Consider the following 16,112-nt stretch of genomic DNA (forward strand, 5'->3'; position numbering starts at 1 on the left):
CTGCTACCTAAAGACCAAAGGAATACAGAAGACCCATCCAAATACCGACCAATCACATGTCTTCCAACGATCTACAAATTAATCACATCGTGCATTTCAAATCGAATTCACAACCATTGCGAAAGGAATAACATCATCGCCATGCAACAGAATGGATGTACCAAAGACAGCCGAGGGTGCAAAGAACAGCTAATAATTGATTCAGTTATCTGCAATCAAGCGTTCTCCAGGCGGAGGAATCTTTACGCTGCGTACATAGACTACAAAAAAGCATTCGATTCTATACCCCACGAATGGCTCTTGACGATCTTGAAGATTTACAAGGTGGATCCCAATATTTTTAAGTTCCTGAAAAACGCCATGTCAACCTGGCGTACTAGTCTTCAAATGAAAGCAGCAGATTGCTCCATTACAACAGGACCTATTCCAATAAGACGCGGAATTTTCCAAGGAGACTCGCTGAGCCCTCTATGGTTCTGCATGGCCCTGAATCCCTGAAAAATTTCAAAATACAGAGATCTCGAGGAACAAACCAGAAGACAGTGGAAGCTGAAAGATATGAACTGTACGCAAATACATGGGGAATGCAGAGGAACACCGTATGCTCCGACAGGATGTGCGGGTGGAGCAGGAACCCAACCTACAGCAGGGAGGCGAGGAGCGACGCGGACCCGACCACCACCACGAGCCCGAAAACCTGGAAAGGGCTTAATCCTTTTGATATCTGAGATATCTGGGATGAGTGAATTTTCCTCTAGAGAGGAGTGTGAAAGCCGCAAGGCTAAAGTCATACTTTATTAATCCTGTCAGACAAATACATGTATAAGACAAGTCAGAGAAAAAACAAAATCGAAATAGAAAAAATACTCACAAGAATCAGAAAAACAACAGAATAATAACATATACTAACTAAAATAACTTTAACTGCTTTTTTGAATTCATTCAACTTAAGCCTTTGCAATGATTTAGGTAAGTGATTTAAAAGTTTGATACAGTGATACATTGGTGAACATTCGAGTCTAGAGGAATTATGTTTTGGTACACACAACAATCCTTCGTTTCTTGTACTGTAGCTATGAAAGCTAGAAAGTTTGGTGAACTTATTTTCGTTTTCTTCGGTATATATCAAACATTTGAGAATGAAAATCGTGGCCAGTGTGAGGAGGCCATTTTCAATGAAAACCGGTCTACAGGAGGACCTAGGCTCAACATTAAATATCATACGGAAGATCCTCTTCTGTATAACAAAAACTCTGCCAACGTCCGATGAATTACCCCACAGTAGGATGTTGTATGATAGGTGACTGTACACCAAACTGTAGTATATGTTGAGGACGGACCGCAAAGGAAGTGAATTCCGTACTCTACTTAAAGCAAAGTAAGAGCCATTGAGTTTTTTACAGACAGAATCGATATGAGTGCTCAACTTCAAGTTGGAATCGATGTGGACACCCAGGAACTTGGTATGGTCCGCAGATGAAATAACCTCGTCCAAATAGCGTACAACCAATTTGTGTTCGCTGGATCTTAGAGCAAAATGAACGCATTCAGTTTTAGCAATATAAATCATTATTGAATTAGAGCGACACCAATCAACAAAGCACTGGACTAAAAGGTGACATATCCTCTGACTCGTCAAAGCTCCGCGCAGTAACTAATGCTGAGGTGTCCTCGGCGAACAGTAGTATTCTGATCATGTTCAAAAGACGAAGAAGATCGTGGCGGGATGTTGCAGCGATCATCATCTTTTTTAAGTTGCATGGTAGATCGTTTATGAAAAGTAAGAATAGGAACGGCCCCAGGACTGAACCCTGAGGGACACCCAAATTCACTTCATGTTCATCCGAAAATGAGTTGTCAACTCTGACGATCATAGTTCTGCCCTCAAGATAGCTGGAAATCCATCTCAAAAACCCTCCTCTAAAACCCATACTCTAGCATTTTTCGATTAAAAATGGGAAGGATAGACTGTCGAATGCCCGTGACATGTCAAAAAACAATCCCGCGACAAACAATCCACTATCAAGGCATTCATAAACGCAGGGAGCTCCGGATTCAGTTGAGCGGCCCTTCCGAAAACCATGTTGTGCGGTGTCAAGTACATGATGCTTATCGAGGAAATTCATCATCCTGTCCAGCACAATCCTCTCGAAGACCTTGGCAAAGACACTGAGGATGGAAATTGGTCTATAGTTGGCGATTTCGTTCAAGTCATTCTTCTTGAATATGGGTATGACAATAGCTTTATTGAGATGGCTGGGAAATATGCCACTACTTATTGAGAAATTGATAATATGGGCAAAATGTGGAGCAATGAGCGCCCCGATCAGTTTTAAAATTCTGGCGGAAATAAAATCCACTCCACTGCTTTTATTATTTTTGATAGACTTTATTGCAACAATCACTTCAAATTCCAGCACAGGATGAAAAAAGAATGTTGAGCTATTCATTGATGATGTAGTGCATAAGGACGACAAAGAGTTATTATAGTACACACTTAGCGTTCGCTGGGTGATCGTCGAGAAATAATCTGCAAACACAGATCAGTAAAGCTCGTGTCAAGTTTAAGTTCCTCCGCTTTTTTACATACATTGAGACGATTCATTGCTCGACGAGGTAAATCTGGAGTGACAACGGTACTAACAAATAATGAAATGAAGGAAGTTCGTGATTTTCTTAAAAACCAAGTCAATTCAGATTCAGACATTTACGGTTATTTAAGCAAAAATGAGATAGAATGTAAATTTATCCCTCCAAATAGTCCTCATTGGAGGGGATTGTGGGAGGCAAATATAAAATCTACGAAATTTCATCTGAAGCGTATTGTTAAAAATTGGAGTAATTTTTAACCCAACTCTATCAGCTCGGTGCACAACTCTATCAACTCAGTGACTACGTTTATCGTTACATGCTTCTGTGAACGTAACCTTTAAATCGCTGTCAATCAGCTGTTCAAAAAAAAACCGGTGGAACCTATTGAATCTTCTCAATTCAATTCATTCTCTCTAGATTCTTCGTTCGCTCAAGTGAATTGGAACTTGGTGTAAATTCTTAACGTGATTTTTTAGTGCACTCTCAACTTTCTCAGTCAGCTCAAATCTAATAATATTATTTTATATTATAACAATCAATCAATTAACATCTCAAAAAGGTACAGTACTTTTTTCACTCAACAAAAAATGTAATCATTTTTTGCATGTGTCACGTTAGAATTTCATTCTACATAATTTTCCTCTCAACATTCACTCCATCGCTATGCATTTTCTCACAATTACATTTGCAATATTCTGCTCTACATCTCTCTATCATGTTTGCATGTATATTTTTTTCAATTTTCTCCAAATCTCTCAATCAACCACGTGCTCAATGTACCTAACTGCCTCAACCTCCTCAAAATGCATCGATATTTCATTCGCTTACAATCACATCATCTCGAAAACCACTCATATTTTAATTTCTCTAATTTCAGCACCAAGTTCACATTTCACACCACTCTATTAGAAGCTTATATACTTGTATTCACTCTCATTTTGTATACATGTCACCTCAGATTAACTTTACACCTCTTACGATCAGACTTCTCAGGCCTCTTAAGTTTCAGGTACCTCTACGCTCAAGTTGGACACTTCGAAGGCTTCTCATAGACCAGATCGAAATCCATCTCACTACACTCAGAACTCTGAATAATGGAATACACTCAATCAACTCTCTTGGACAGACTGGTTTGTGATAACGCTCGAGGAGGTCCAACTGATTTCAACTCAATAAGTATAATTTATTATAAACTTTCTCATGACTCTATTACCTGAAAATTATGATGCCTTATTTCTTTTCTCTAACATTATGAACTGCTCTTCTTGTTTCATCTCAATTATGAATACTATTCATTAATTCTTTCTACGTTTACAATATTTCATTTCTCTACATTACATTTGTAACACAACTCACCTCAATTTATGTACTCTCATAAAACACCTTCTGCTTTTCTAATAGATTTGCTATTCCTGTAAGCGTTGGTAATCATCTCTCTCATTATACCTGTTTCACTACATTACATATCTCTAACTTCTCAAGTTGTCACTGCAACCTTCTGTTTTTCTGATAGCGAGACAGTTTATGAAATCGTAAACTCTATCACTGTAAACGTTGTGCTTGCATGATAACACTCACATCAATTCATAACTATCAAGCTCAATTATTATGCAACTCAAAATACATAGACACGTTTTTAAGTAGATCTATCTCAATTCTCTCAATTCTTATCAAACGCAAAATAATTGATCTTGTTACTCGATACATGAAATTCACTCAACCTGCTCTTTCTCTCAAGCAAATACAACGTTGATTTTCTCATTGAAACATTACTCTCAAATTCTCTCAATAACTTCTCAATACTTGTAAATAGGTTCACTCTGTTTAGATGTTGTATATAATTTTACTTCATGCGAGTGTCTATTTATTATGTGAAGTGTTTGATATACAATAAAGATTTTATTTTACCATCTCCAACTCAATCATTTGGTAACAGTCCACTTTTAAGTAATTGCCAAAAATCTCAACACCCAGATTTTTGAACACGTATAGTGGAAAACTCACATCTAAGTTTCGAAGAAATGCTCACATGTCTTGCACAAATCGAAGCGGTATTAAATTCTAGACCTTTGCGCCCTGTATCAAACGACCCATCGGATATTTCATGTTTAACGCCTGGACATTTTTTAATTGGTTCACCATTAATAGCGATGCCAGAAAGGGATTGCTCTGAAATACCAGATAACAGATTAGATCACTGGCAAAGGTGTAAGAAATTGTCTCAGTCGTTTTGGAAGAAATGGTCCGTAGAGTATCTTTATCAGCTACATACTCGCTCAAAATGGCATAAACCGGTTCAAAATATCGAGTGAGGTACTTTAGTCTTAATTAAGGAGGACAATTTGCCACCGCTGAAGTGGGCTCTAGCAAGAATGATAAAGTCAATGCCGGGATCAGATAATACAGTTCGCGTTGTTCAGTTGCGAACCACAAATGTGATTTTTGTACGTCATATAACGAAGCTTTGCCCATTGCCAAAGGTTTAAATTTTTCCATTATTTTTCTTATTTCGTGGGGGAGGATGTTGGATATTGGTATTTGTTTTTTTTTTTCATGGAAAGGTTGAATTTTCATTCATTAATGTTTGTTGGTAAAATTTCAATGTGTGCGATAACAAAACGGGTTTCAGCGGAAAGTAGCAGGGAGTCGACTATGAAGGGAATATACAATACACGCAGTCGTATTTCGAGTCGTGTCCGACAGAACACATTTTTATACATCGAAAAGAAAGGAAGTCATTACTCCAGAATATATCACAAAATATCACAATTTTACGTATCAGCAAGGTTTTGAAAGGTTACTTTCAAAAAGGCAATATATGGTATAAAAGGATATACAGACTTTATTTTCCAACTAAACTACTCTTCAGCAAAATATACTAACACTACTTTTCAATGATTAATGTAAAATAAGACACCACATTGTAGAAATTATCATAATTCCAACTAGAAAGCAAATATTTCGTGAAAATCACATAAAGAATAACCATATATCAAGAATCTAAGAAATTCAACCAATAATGACGTACTGACATTCGATCTATGAAAAATGAACTCTTTTAATTAAGTTTCAATGACAGATTTATTCGATGAATAACAATATCTGAAACTGAAAATACAGCATTTTTACTTATTCTATGTATAAGACTTATCTATCGAATAAATTTATTTATTCACACGTGAAAGTACCGAGCCTGAATATTCGAAGATATTGATGCCTATTTATTGAAATATCCATATTTTACATTCAAAGGATCATTGAAATTTTCCTATAATACTCATTGATCGAAATTCCGTAAGCGGATCTAGGCGTTGTGGCGGAGTGGTGCATCCAGAACACCCGTTCAGCACTTCAATCGAGGATTGCTTATCAGACTCTTGCAAAATCGAAATTCTAACTTTATAGTTCGTATGAAATTTGAAAAACAAACAACGTTCATATCCATACTCATATTAATATTATCCTGATTTTCCATAGGTACCGAAGTACCCCTTCAGAAATTGTAAACCTAGATTAGAGTTAATGAATAGAGAGAGAGAGAGAGAAAATTTATTGCTATAGCAAATGGCTAACGACTTGCGTCTAACTGCCAGTATTTGTTGATGCTTCTCAAATACGTTTTACTGTATAAAGAAAATATCACTTAACCTTATCCACAAAAAATAATAGAAAAAATAGGCACAAAATTACTAGTATCAATCATCACTAGTTCGGTCAATCATTTAAGAAGAGGGTTCCACACAACTTAGAATTTGTATTCCGCGAGGTGGGATTCATTGAGGTGCGTGAAATAGTGAAGAGCTTGAGGAATAGCAAATCCACGGATTATTATGACCTTTCGGTGCAGATAATTAAAGCTAATATTAGCTCAATCATTATGCCGTTAACTAAACTGATTAATAAATGTCTACTGACAGGAAAATTCCCAAATTGCTTAAAAATCTCTAAAGTGATCCCAGTTCATAAAAAAGGAGATCGTAAGGATAAAAACAACTATCGTCCCATTTCAATTGTACCGGTGTTCTCCAAGATTCTTGAAAAAGTAATCGCAGGCCAGATAGTAAGCTACTTTGAACAGAATAACTTGTTCTCAGAAAATCAGTTTGGATACCGAAAAGGCAGAAGTACGGTCGATGCTATTATTCACTTCATTGACTTTACTGTCGATTGTTTTGAGCAAGGTGAACATTGCTTGGGATCATTCGTTGACTTGTCAAAAGCCTTCGACTGTGTCGATCGGAATAAGCTGCTTTTTAAACTGGAGAGATACGGATTCAATTCCATAGCCCTAAATTTGATCGATTCATTTTTGAGCGATCGTAGGCAAGCGGTTTACGTGGATAACATGTATTCGGATACGACAGACTTGACCCTTGGGCTGGCACAGGGATCAAATTTGGGACCTGTACTTTTCATAATATACATTAACGATCTGCCCGGATATGTGCCTGAAGTAAAGACAACCCAATTTGTGGATGATACAACATTTGAGGTTAGATCACGTGACCTCGAAGACTTGGCCGAGAAAGCGCGGGTGGCTCTGTCGGGAGCTCTGGATTGGTTTACAGCAAATGGTCTCAGTATGAATGAAGATAAGACACAATCTCTGACCCTGAGTTTGAGAAAGAGATGTGATGTAGACAATGACAGCACGGTTAGGTTCCTGGGAGTGTATCTGGACGCTTCACTTACCTGGAGTACCCATGTTGATGAGCTGACATCCAGTCTGAGTAGAAATATATTTGCCCTGAGGGTTCTTTCCTGTTCGCTGTCCGAGAAAACACTTAGATTGGTCTACTTTGCTCTCGTGGAGAGTAAACTGAGGTATGCTGTCATACTTTGGGGCAACTGTGCTCGACGCGAATCAGTCTTCAGATTGCAGAGACGTGCGATAAGGATTTTGGGAGGATTGAGTTATAGGGAGAACTGCAAGCAAGTTTTCGAAAAGTTGAGAATTTTAACTTTTCCATCAATCTTTATTCTAGAAAACTTACTTTACATCCACGGCAGTGACAAGCATTATCCTTTGCAATCCGACGTACACGAATATGACACAAGAAATAAATCCCTAATCAGAAAAAATTTCTTGAGACTGAAAAAATCCCAAAGCAACCCGGAGTATTGTGCAGCGTCGTTATATAATAGACTGCCTGCCGAGCTGAGAAACCTTTCACATGTCAAATTTAAAAAGCAAATTAAGGAAATATTGTTGGACAATGTTTTTTATTTGATTGATGAGTTCAATTCGTTCTGGAAGTCATGAGATTGTAAACTTTGTTTATCTTATTTGTTAAGTTTCAATTTGTCACGTCCTGTCGTTTTTACAATAAGTGTGTATATTTTATATAAAACTGTGTCGATGTTGATGTTTACCTGACTTGTGGAAACAATTTTTACAATTGTAGATACACCAATAAACCATTCATTCATTCATTCATTCATTCATTCAATAAGATTTCGAAATTCCATATATGAATTTTCGCGTCAAGTTGGAGGCTCTCCAATCGGAAAAGTCGGAATATCTCGAAAAATATACAGGCAAAAAAATTTTTGTTTACGGCACAAAATGAGCTCAAAATTATAATAATATTTATTTGTCGAAATTCTATAGACGGGTGTCATGTTAGAGAACCATCGGAAAAGCCGTATTATCTTGGAAAATATACCAGCAAAAATTTTTGCCCTACGGTAGACAATGGCCAAAATTATCATTATATTTATTTGTCGAAATTCCATGGGCGGATCTCCGCATCAAGTTGGAGACCCATAGGAAAAGTCGGAATATCTCGGAAAAAAATTTTTACGGCACAAATTGGCACAAAATGGGCACAAAATTATTATCATATACATTTGTCGAAATTACATGGGCGGGTCTCAGCGTCAAGTTGAAGATCCACAGGAAAATTGGGAATATCTCGCACAAAAATTTTTTACGGAGCAAATTGGCACAAAATGGGCGGGTCTCTAGCTTGACGGACCTGTGAATATTTTGTTGAATTTTAGGCCCAGTTGTACAGTTCAAGATAAGTTTTAGTTGGAACCCAGATAAACTTTGACAATTCCATTCAATTTTGACAGGTTGAACTAGGTTCAATGTTGAACCCGGCTCGAATTTGAACTGTACAATCGGGCATTATTATCGCCTTTCATATGTTCCGTATGTTTATTGAGATTTTTCGGTTTTTTTTTTGCATATAAAGTAATTTTTCGTATTGAATGATTTGTTTCAGAATATAACTAATCAAATATGAATTTGGAATTTCATAAAACTATTTAAGAACATAGGGAAAGCTCTGCATTTTGTATCCTTGGACGATAAAGCTTTACTTATGGTGGTATTCCGCTTTCACCTGGGGGCCAATCTGTAGCTTTTCATAAGCTTACAGGAAAATTGCAATTTTGGACGTTTTTATTGATCTGTAGCTCACAGGAATCCGTCTCTATTTACGATAAGTAGTTCAAAAATAACACTGTGAAGAAGATAGTTACAGAATTTCCAGAATTGCATTATTTACGAATCTGTGAATCGGACACTGACAGATCGATCGTACGCTACAGATTTGTAACTTGATGAAAAGCAGACATTAGTTCAGAATGTGCACCCTAATTTGGAGCTAAATTTCTATATTGTTCTTCTACAAAAATTCTTTCTCGGAAAGCCGGACGTGTGCCAAAAAAATTGAGAACACTGGAATAATGACTCATTGTGATAAGATTTCAAACGGATAACGAAGTTTGTGAAACACAATGTACAGGATAGGCAAAATTCGTTGTCTACTGAAGGGATCTCGAAAACTATAACAGCTAGAAGGAAACGGACGACACATTCTCGACCTCTTTTTTCTTGACTAATCCAAAACTGAAAACAGATCCAGCATAACGTTAATAGATTTTGAGTTATGAACAAAAATTGGGACATTGTCATTTTCAATGAAACTGAATAACTCGCTTATTTGAACTCGTATCCGAAATCCCTTGTTTCATTCTACAGGCACTTTTTTATAGGGAATTCGATTATGATATTAATAAATTTTTTGATCCAGTCCTTTGCGAGATACGATAGGGATTTCCGATTTTTCAAATGTAAACCATAGTTGAAAGTTATTTCATCTTGCTGCAATTTTTTTTCAAAAATGTATCATACGAAAGTTATTGATAAAAGTAAAATCGGTCGAATCGGACAAATCACCTCGTAGAGTATCAATGAGGGTCCCCAGCCATAAACGAAACATTGTTTCGAAACCGTTTTGACTAGTATGAACTTCTCAAATCTGTCGGTATCCTGCGGAATCACCCTGTATATCATGGAATGTCCGAAAATAAACATTCAAATTATATACCAATCAAGTCCGTGAACGTTCCTACCATAAATGGACACGAATTGTACGTTTTCTACATATGGCATAAGTATTCGATTGGAAACTATCAGCTTTGTTGAATTTTTCTTTTTTATTCTGGTAGAGAAACTAAGCAAACTGAACAATAATTCCAGATATTGATATCTGATTTATTGATATTTGATAAATTGATATAATAAATATCATCCAAGATACAAAAAAAAACAAATATACTTTCTCCTCTCAATAATTTGCAAAATTTTTTATTGCATTTTGTATTCAAAACATATAGGAAAAGTATGATTATTACTTACGTCTTCTACTCTCTTTTTGAAGGTCTCGAACTTTCCAAAGATATACATTTCTGAACAACCGAATGGTTTCTCTCCAGCTTCCTTCATTTCAGAGCACACTTTGTTGTAGCACTGGTAATATTTGAGATAAAGGTCCAAGCATTTCTTAAAAAGAAAAAATATGAATGAATGAACATTTTTCATTCGAAACTTAATCAGGTTTGTTGAATGACACTTATTAAATGTAAATTTTTTGCATACAGAAAAAAAATCGTCCTGCTCATTTAAACCTCGATTTAAATTATTTGTTGTCGCTAATACTTTAGATAACTCCGAACTCTTTTTCTATCTATTATGTTTTTATTTATTTATTCATATCTGAGCTACAATATCTATACAGGGTGATTCATAACTATTGGGACATAGGCTAAGGGCAGATTGTTTGGACCAAAATATGACGATAGGACTAAATATACCACAATAAAATATTGCTGTGGAAAAATACAGGGGGCGTTAAATTTGATTTTTTTTTTCAGTTTTTTGCTAATAATTTCACTGTAAAATTTTCCATCCTTCCTTAAGATAAACACAAATGAACAGTTCAGAGTATCGGAAAAGGATTTGAAGAACCGATTCATTTAGTTCATTTATTTATTTCGACGATAATGCATAATTAAAAACAATGTAACATAAAAAAAATAAACATAAATTGAATGTTCTACGTGGCCTTCTCCGACTTCTAGGCCTTTTCTGATTCTTTTAATGAAGGACTTTCGAACTTCGAAGAAAATATTATTCTGACCCCTTATAAGAAATTCAACATTAACGCCCTCTATCTTTCTCCACAGCAATATTTTATTGAAGTATATTTGTTCCTATCGCCATATTTTGGTCCAAACAATCTGCCCTTAGCCTATGTCCAAATAGTTATGCATCACCCTGTAAACGTTATTACATACATTATCAAACAAACATAATGAGTGTTCATATATAACTCCAGTGTCTGATGCTTGTAGTGATTGGCACACCAGGAGGTGCAACATTTCTATGCTTACTCTTCTACATATCTGGCGATTTGGAGATTGTTCTTGCATCTCCTCATTTGACGCAGGAGTATGCTGAGCCATCGGGGTCTTAGGGCTCTGACACAGGCGGTTTCCGCCGAGGCGGCGTCTGACTCAATATTTCATTGAATTGGTAATAAAAGCTTTCACACTTCTCTCCAGAGGAAAAAAATATAAATGGGAACTAGAAGGTTCATATCTCTCCTATTTCCTTGTAATTCGGGATATGAAATAATTCATTTCGATACGATTTACCCACATACAGCAGAAGTATCAAGATACAAGTGTTAAAATCTCTCACCAATTAAACTCGTATAAATTATTCGCAAAATTTATTCAAATTTATCATCGCATTCTTCTTTGGTTTCGATGTTGTTTGAACTGTCTGACTCCGACGCTAGAATGTTGTAAAATATCATAGCAATGGGAGCATTTCATCGACTATTATTGTCACAAGAACTTTCAATAAAATTTCTCAATTTGTCTACATTTCACCCTACCTAGCATTAAGGACCTATTTTTCTCAAATGACCTCAAAGAGTCATTCAGATAGTCTCGAATGTACTGAAACCTAGTGAACAATCATGATTTAGTACTCAAAATTTATAAGCATATTGAACTGGGGATTATGATGAATCCGCTTTCTTGAACAGTTAACTCGTAAGTAGACGATTTTCGGTAAAATGTTCTACCTTCTGTAAAAATCCTCACTTCTGAAAAAACCGTGTACCTATAGCGTATATACCATTAATTCACAGCAAACAATATTTTATGCAGACGCCAGGGAGGGAATACGAAATCTAAAGGGCAAATCAAATTTTATTCGCCGATTCTTGAACCGCCCAATGAGCCGATCAAAACTCGTGTGCCAGATAGAAGGATCAATCTGACACTATTTTGAGTAACAATTTTTATCGAATTATATTGAACAGATATCGAGAAGAAGCTAGTATAGTAGAAGCTGGAATATTTTTTATTCATTTGATTGCATGTTGTTCTGTGGTCTACTATCATAGTTCACGATCTGGCTAAATCGGCTTTTACATGGGCATACATATTCACATGTCATCGACCTGAAGAATTAAAATGCCAATCTTTCAACCTCTTTTTCTTTTATGATCAGAGCTTTCTACACTACGGACAATTCTGCTCATGGAGAAAAATTTATTTTCCATATTTTTTTTTTAGGACAACGAAGTTTCAAAAGATATAAAGCACTTCTGCAACAAAATAAATATTTACCTCAACTTTAGCCAACACATCCTTCTTGGGCTGATTCCAGACAGTTTTTGTCCCATTGCAATTCAAATAGCTCCTGCAAACGTTGATAATTTGGTTTGATACCTTGACCAAAACAGCTGTAACGTTGCAAGTATTATTGTAGTATCGTGAGGTATTGTAAATCATCCTGACAGAACGCAATAGTGCGGGAATATGAGCCGGAATCTCCGTCGGGTCAAGTTGGTATAAAGGAGCACAATACGATTCAAATGAGTAAAGATACTTCACATTGTCCGAGCACTCATTTCTTGCATCGGTAACTGCATTTATTTGTTTCTTCCAAACCTAAAAAAACACATTGACAACTTAGACCAGACATGGGCAAACTTTGTGATGGAAGGGCCAGATAAAATAAAAAATTACCTAGGCGGGCCAAAAAAATTGAAAATTCGCATTTGTACAAGTGATAAACTTTATTTCGATTTATACATCATGACTTACATCCTAGAAAAGTAAAAAAAAATACAAAAATTAATTATTGTTATTTAGGATACGAAGGAGTATGTGAAAAATGAAAATGTGATTGATCTTCTAAAAGTTGTTTATACTCTGGTAGAAATTGGTAGTGATGACTGAAATTCTGTTTACTAAAGGCTCCTACAGATGACTCTGACGTGACGCGGGCGTGGGCTCAAGTTATAGTGCGCACGAATAAAAAATCTAACATAGGATTTTGCGCGGAAGTGTTAAATTACTGACCTGGGTATGCACTTCGTCAACGTCACGTCAGACAAATTTAACACTTCAGCGCAAAATCCTATGTTAGATTTTTGAATCACGCGCATTATGACATGGGCGCACGTCATGTCAGAGAAATCTGTAGGCACCTTTAGTCAACAGCATATAGCATCATAGTGCCAATTTATACCAGAGTATGGAACAACTTTAGAAGCTTAATCACATTTCATTTTTCACATACTCCTTCGTATTTTACCGAACAATGAGTTTTGTAATTTTTTTACTTTTTTAGGATGTAAGTCATTTTCGATGTATGAATCGAAGGATGTTTATCACTTATGAACATGTATATTTTCAATTTTTTTGGCCCGCCTAGGTAATTTTCCATTCAGCGTCTCAAGATTCCCAAGCCCAAGCAAATCCAAAATAATTTATTTAAAATTGAAAGAACTAGAACACTACACTGATGCTAAGTTGCGAGCTTTGCTTAACTTATATTAATATTGGCTACAATAATTAAAGCTCAAAAAATTCCATTCAGGAGAAAACCGTTACTTCTAACTACGCAGATTCGAATAAATTTTCATGTATGATTCACACTTGAATCCCAGTCAACCAGTTTCAGTCACAGGGAAGTTGTTGGGAATTACCACTGTGGAAATGCGACTTCACAATGTTGATTTAAAAAAAGGCCACCAGTACTTACTGGAGAGTGCTTAATGTCCGCAACATCGCATATCGCGGGTAATTACCCAGTACATAATAATAATAATAATATCACATAGTAAGTGTAAAAAAAGCACCATAGACAGCAACATTGCGACTTCTCATTTTGGAGGTTTTTGGAACGATTATTTTGACAGAATAAACTACCAAAGTGTATCCTCTATTGAAGTTATATTCATGTTCAATTTGATAATCACCATCGTGGCAATCAATTTGCACTCTATATTCGAGGCGTTCGGAGCAAAAGTGACCCAAGCTACAATTTTTCTGAAATTGAATTAACAGTAAGAACTGCTTAAAAATTAATCAAAATTTATATACTCGTAAACTCAATTTCAGAAGAATTGTAGCTTGGGCCTCTTCAGCTCTGAACGCCTCATTTTTACCCTGTGTTTACTCTTACCTACATATATTTCGCATTCTGCTCTCATCCTCAAATGGGAAATTGAATTAGTGATATCTTTTTATTCAAGATTAATATGTTTCATACAAATCCAAATCTATAACATAAAGAACGTATAATCAACTATGTAGTGGCACGAATACCAGTGATGAATGATAAAGAACGTATATCTTGTTATAAATCTTCATTCCACTTCAGGAACGGCATGGTCCAGCTGAAGAAGAAAAAATTAGAGCTGTATTGATAGTAATAAATTGAGTGTCATGAAAAATCGAACAACAGTAAAAGCTGATTTTTTCCAGCACACTATCTAAAATAATAATTTGAAGTTCTATGGATGATTCAAATTAATTCCAAGTTTAATTTTGAAGGTTTTGTGAATGTCACTTATGACTTAATAATCACCTAAATTCATATGAGGTATGTTGAAAGTTGAACGTTACAAAGGTGCAAAAATGGGGAGGATAAGAGGGCCAAGAAGTGATCATGATATAGTCATTATTTCAATAGGTTATATAACTACTCACCTTTTACTGCACATTAATTAATCAATCAACGTCAAGTTACACTTAACTAAAACGAAATTTAATAATAGATGAACAGCTCGGTTAAAAAAATTATTCTCAAAATTCATTCATAAAGATTTTGTTTGTTTATTCTCTCAACACAACGCAGTCACAGCACGAAACACGAATAGTCACACCACGTTTTGCATAGCGGGATTTAGGTTATGAGTTAACCTCAAGACCACGTGTTGATAAATAGAACATTTCAGACAGTTACTGAAAGTTTTTCTTAGAGAAGTCGCTGGGTAGAGTTCATCGAAATTTACTCACAACACATCATTTTACATCTCGATATGATGTTTCATGCAACCACTAGGGATCTAAAGTTGAGGAATTCGCAAACTTAACAATATGCGGACGTTAATGTCCACAATGTGAAATCTTAAGTACGTCCATGAAAATTCTCAAAGAAGCGCTTCATTGCGATATTTTTGGGTACTCCCTGCGACTTACTGTTACATTTCTGGTTGACTGGGATACTACCTTCATATTTAAAGCTCAGCACCCAGCTATTCGTTGCAACTCCATGCGGCATTATTTGTGTTCTGTGATGCAAAACACAGAAGGAGATTTGGCGACTTGTACTTGTTATGTGGATACTATCAAGGTCCATTATCTGCGCAGTTACAAGAAATATTGCCAGCCGCTGCCAGATGCACACGCAGTACTAAGGCTGAGCTCCGATTACAACTCTATGCAATTCGAATAACAAATTGGTGTACTTCTATTTATCAGTCCTTCTTCCACCTAACACGCTTCCAGCTGGTTTTTTGTCTTCGATGGATAATATTCAACATATTAAGATGAAAATAAACAGGACGCAACGATTTGACAAAACTATTAGGTGCCGTTGGTTTTCCCTACCTTAGACGATCAAACTTATAGAAAACAAAAATACTGGCGATATTTACAAATTCTTGACGCGGGCCGGATTAAACTATCACCTGGGCCGGACCTGGCCCGCGGACCGTACTTTGCCCATGCTTAACTTAGACTGTAATATAGGAACTCCTATCAAGGTATAACATTGAAAAAAAATTTAAATTTGCAAAATATGCATTGAAGCCATATAAATATCCGCCATAGAAAAATAGCCGACAACAAAGAAACAAAAGCATCCCTAGTACTGACGAAATAAAAATGCGGAACATCTCAGGAGTAACTCATACACA

General features: G+C 36.0%; 1 protein-coding gene across 3 annotated transcripts in view; it reads right to left on the minus strand.

The window, feature by feature from the left end:
• LOC123318393 (dynein axonemal heavy chain 8-like) overlaps nt 1–16,112 on the minus strand; it is a 1,393,903-nt gene that overhangs the window by 1,196,533 nt on the left and 181,258 nt on the right. For all 3 annotated transcript variants that reach the window (XM_044905013.1, XM_044905020.1, XM_044905005.1), the window contains exons 8-9: nt 12,529–12,852; nt 10,244–10,387 (exon numbers count right to left, since the gene is read on the minus strand). In XM_044905013.1, coding sequence (XP_044760948.1) covers nt 10,244–10,387; nt 12,529–12,852 — 468 coding nt within the window. The remainder of the gene's footprint in view (nt 1–10,243; nt 10,388–12,528; nt 12,853–16,112) is intronic.

This window comes from Coccinella septempunctata, chromosome 1, assembly GCF_907165205.1.
Source record: "Coccinella septempunctata chromosome 1, icCocSept1.1, whole genome shotgun sequence".
Lineage (NCBI taxonomy): Eukaryota > Metazoa > Arthropoda > Insecta > Coleoptera > Coccinellidae > Coccinella > Coccinella septempunctata.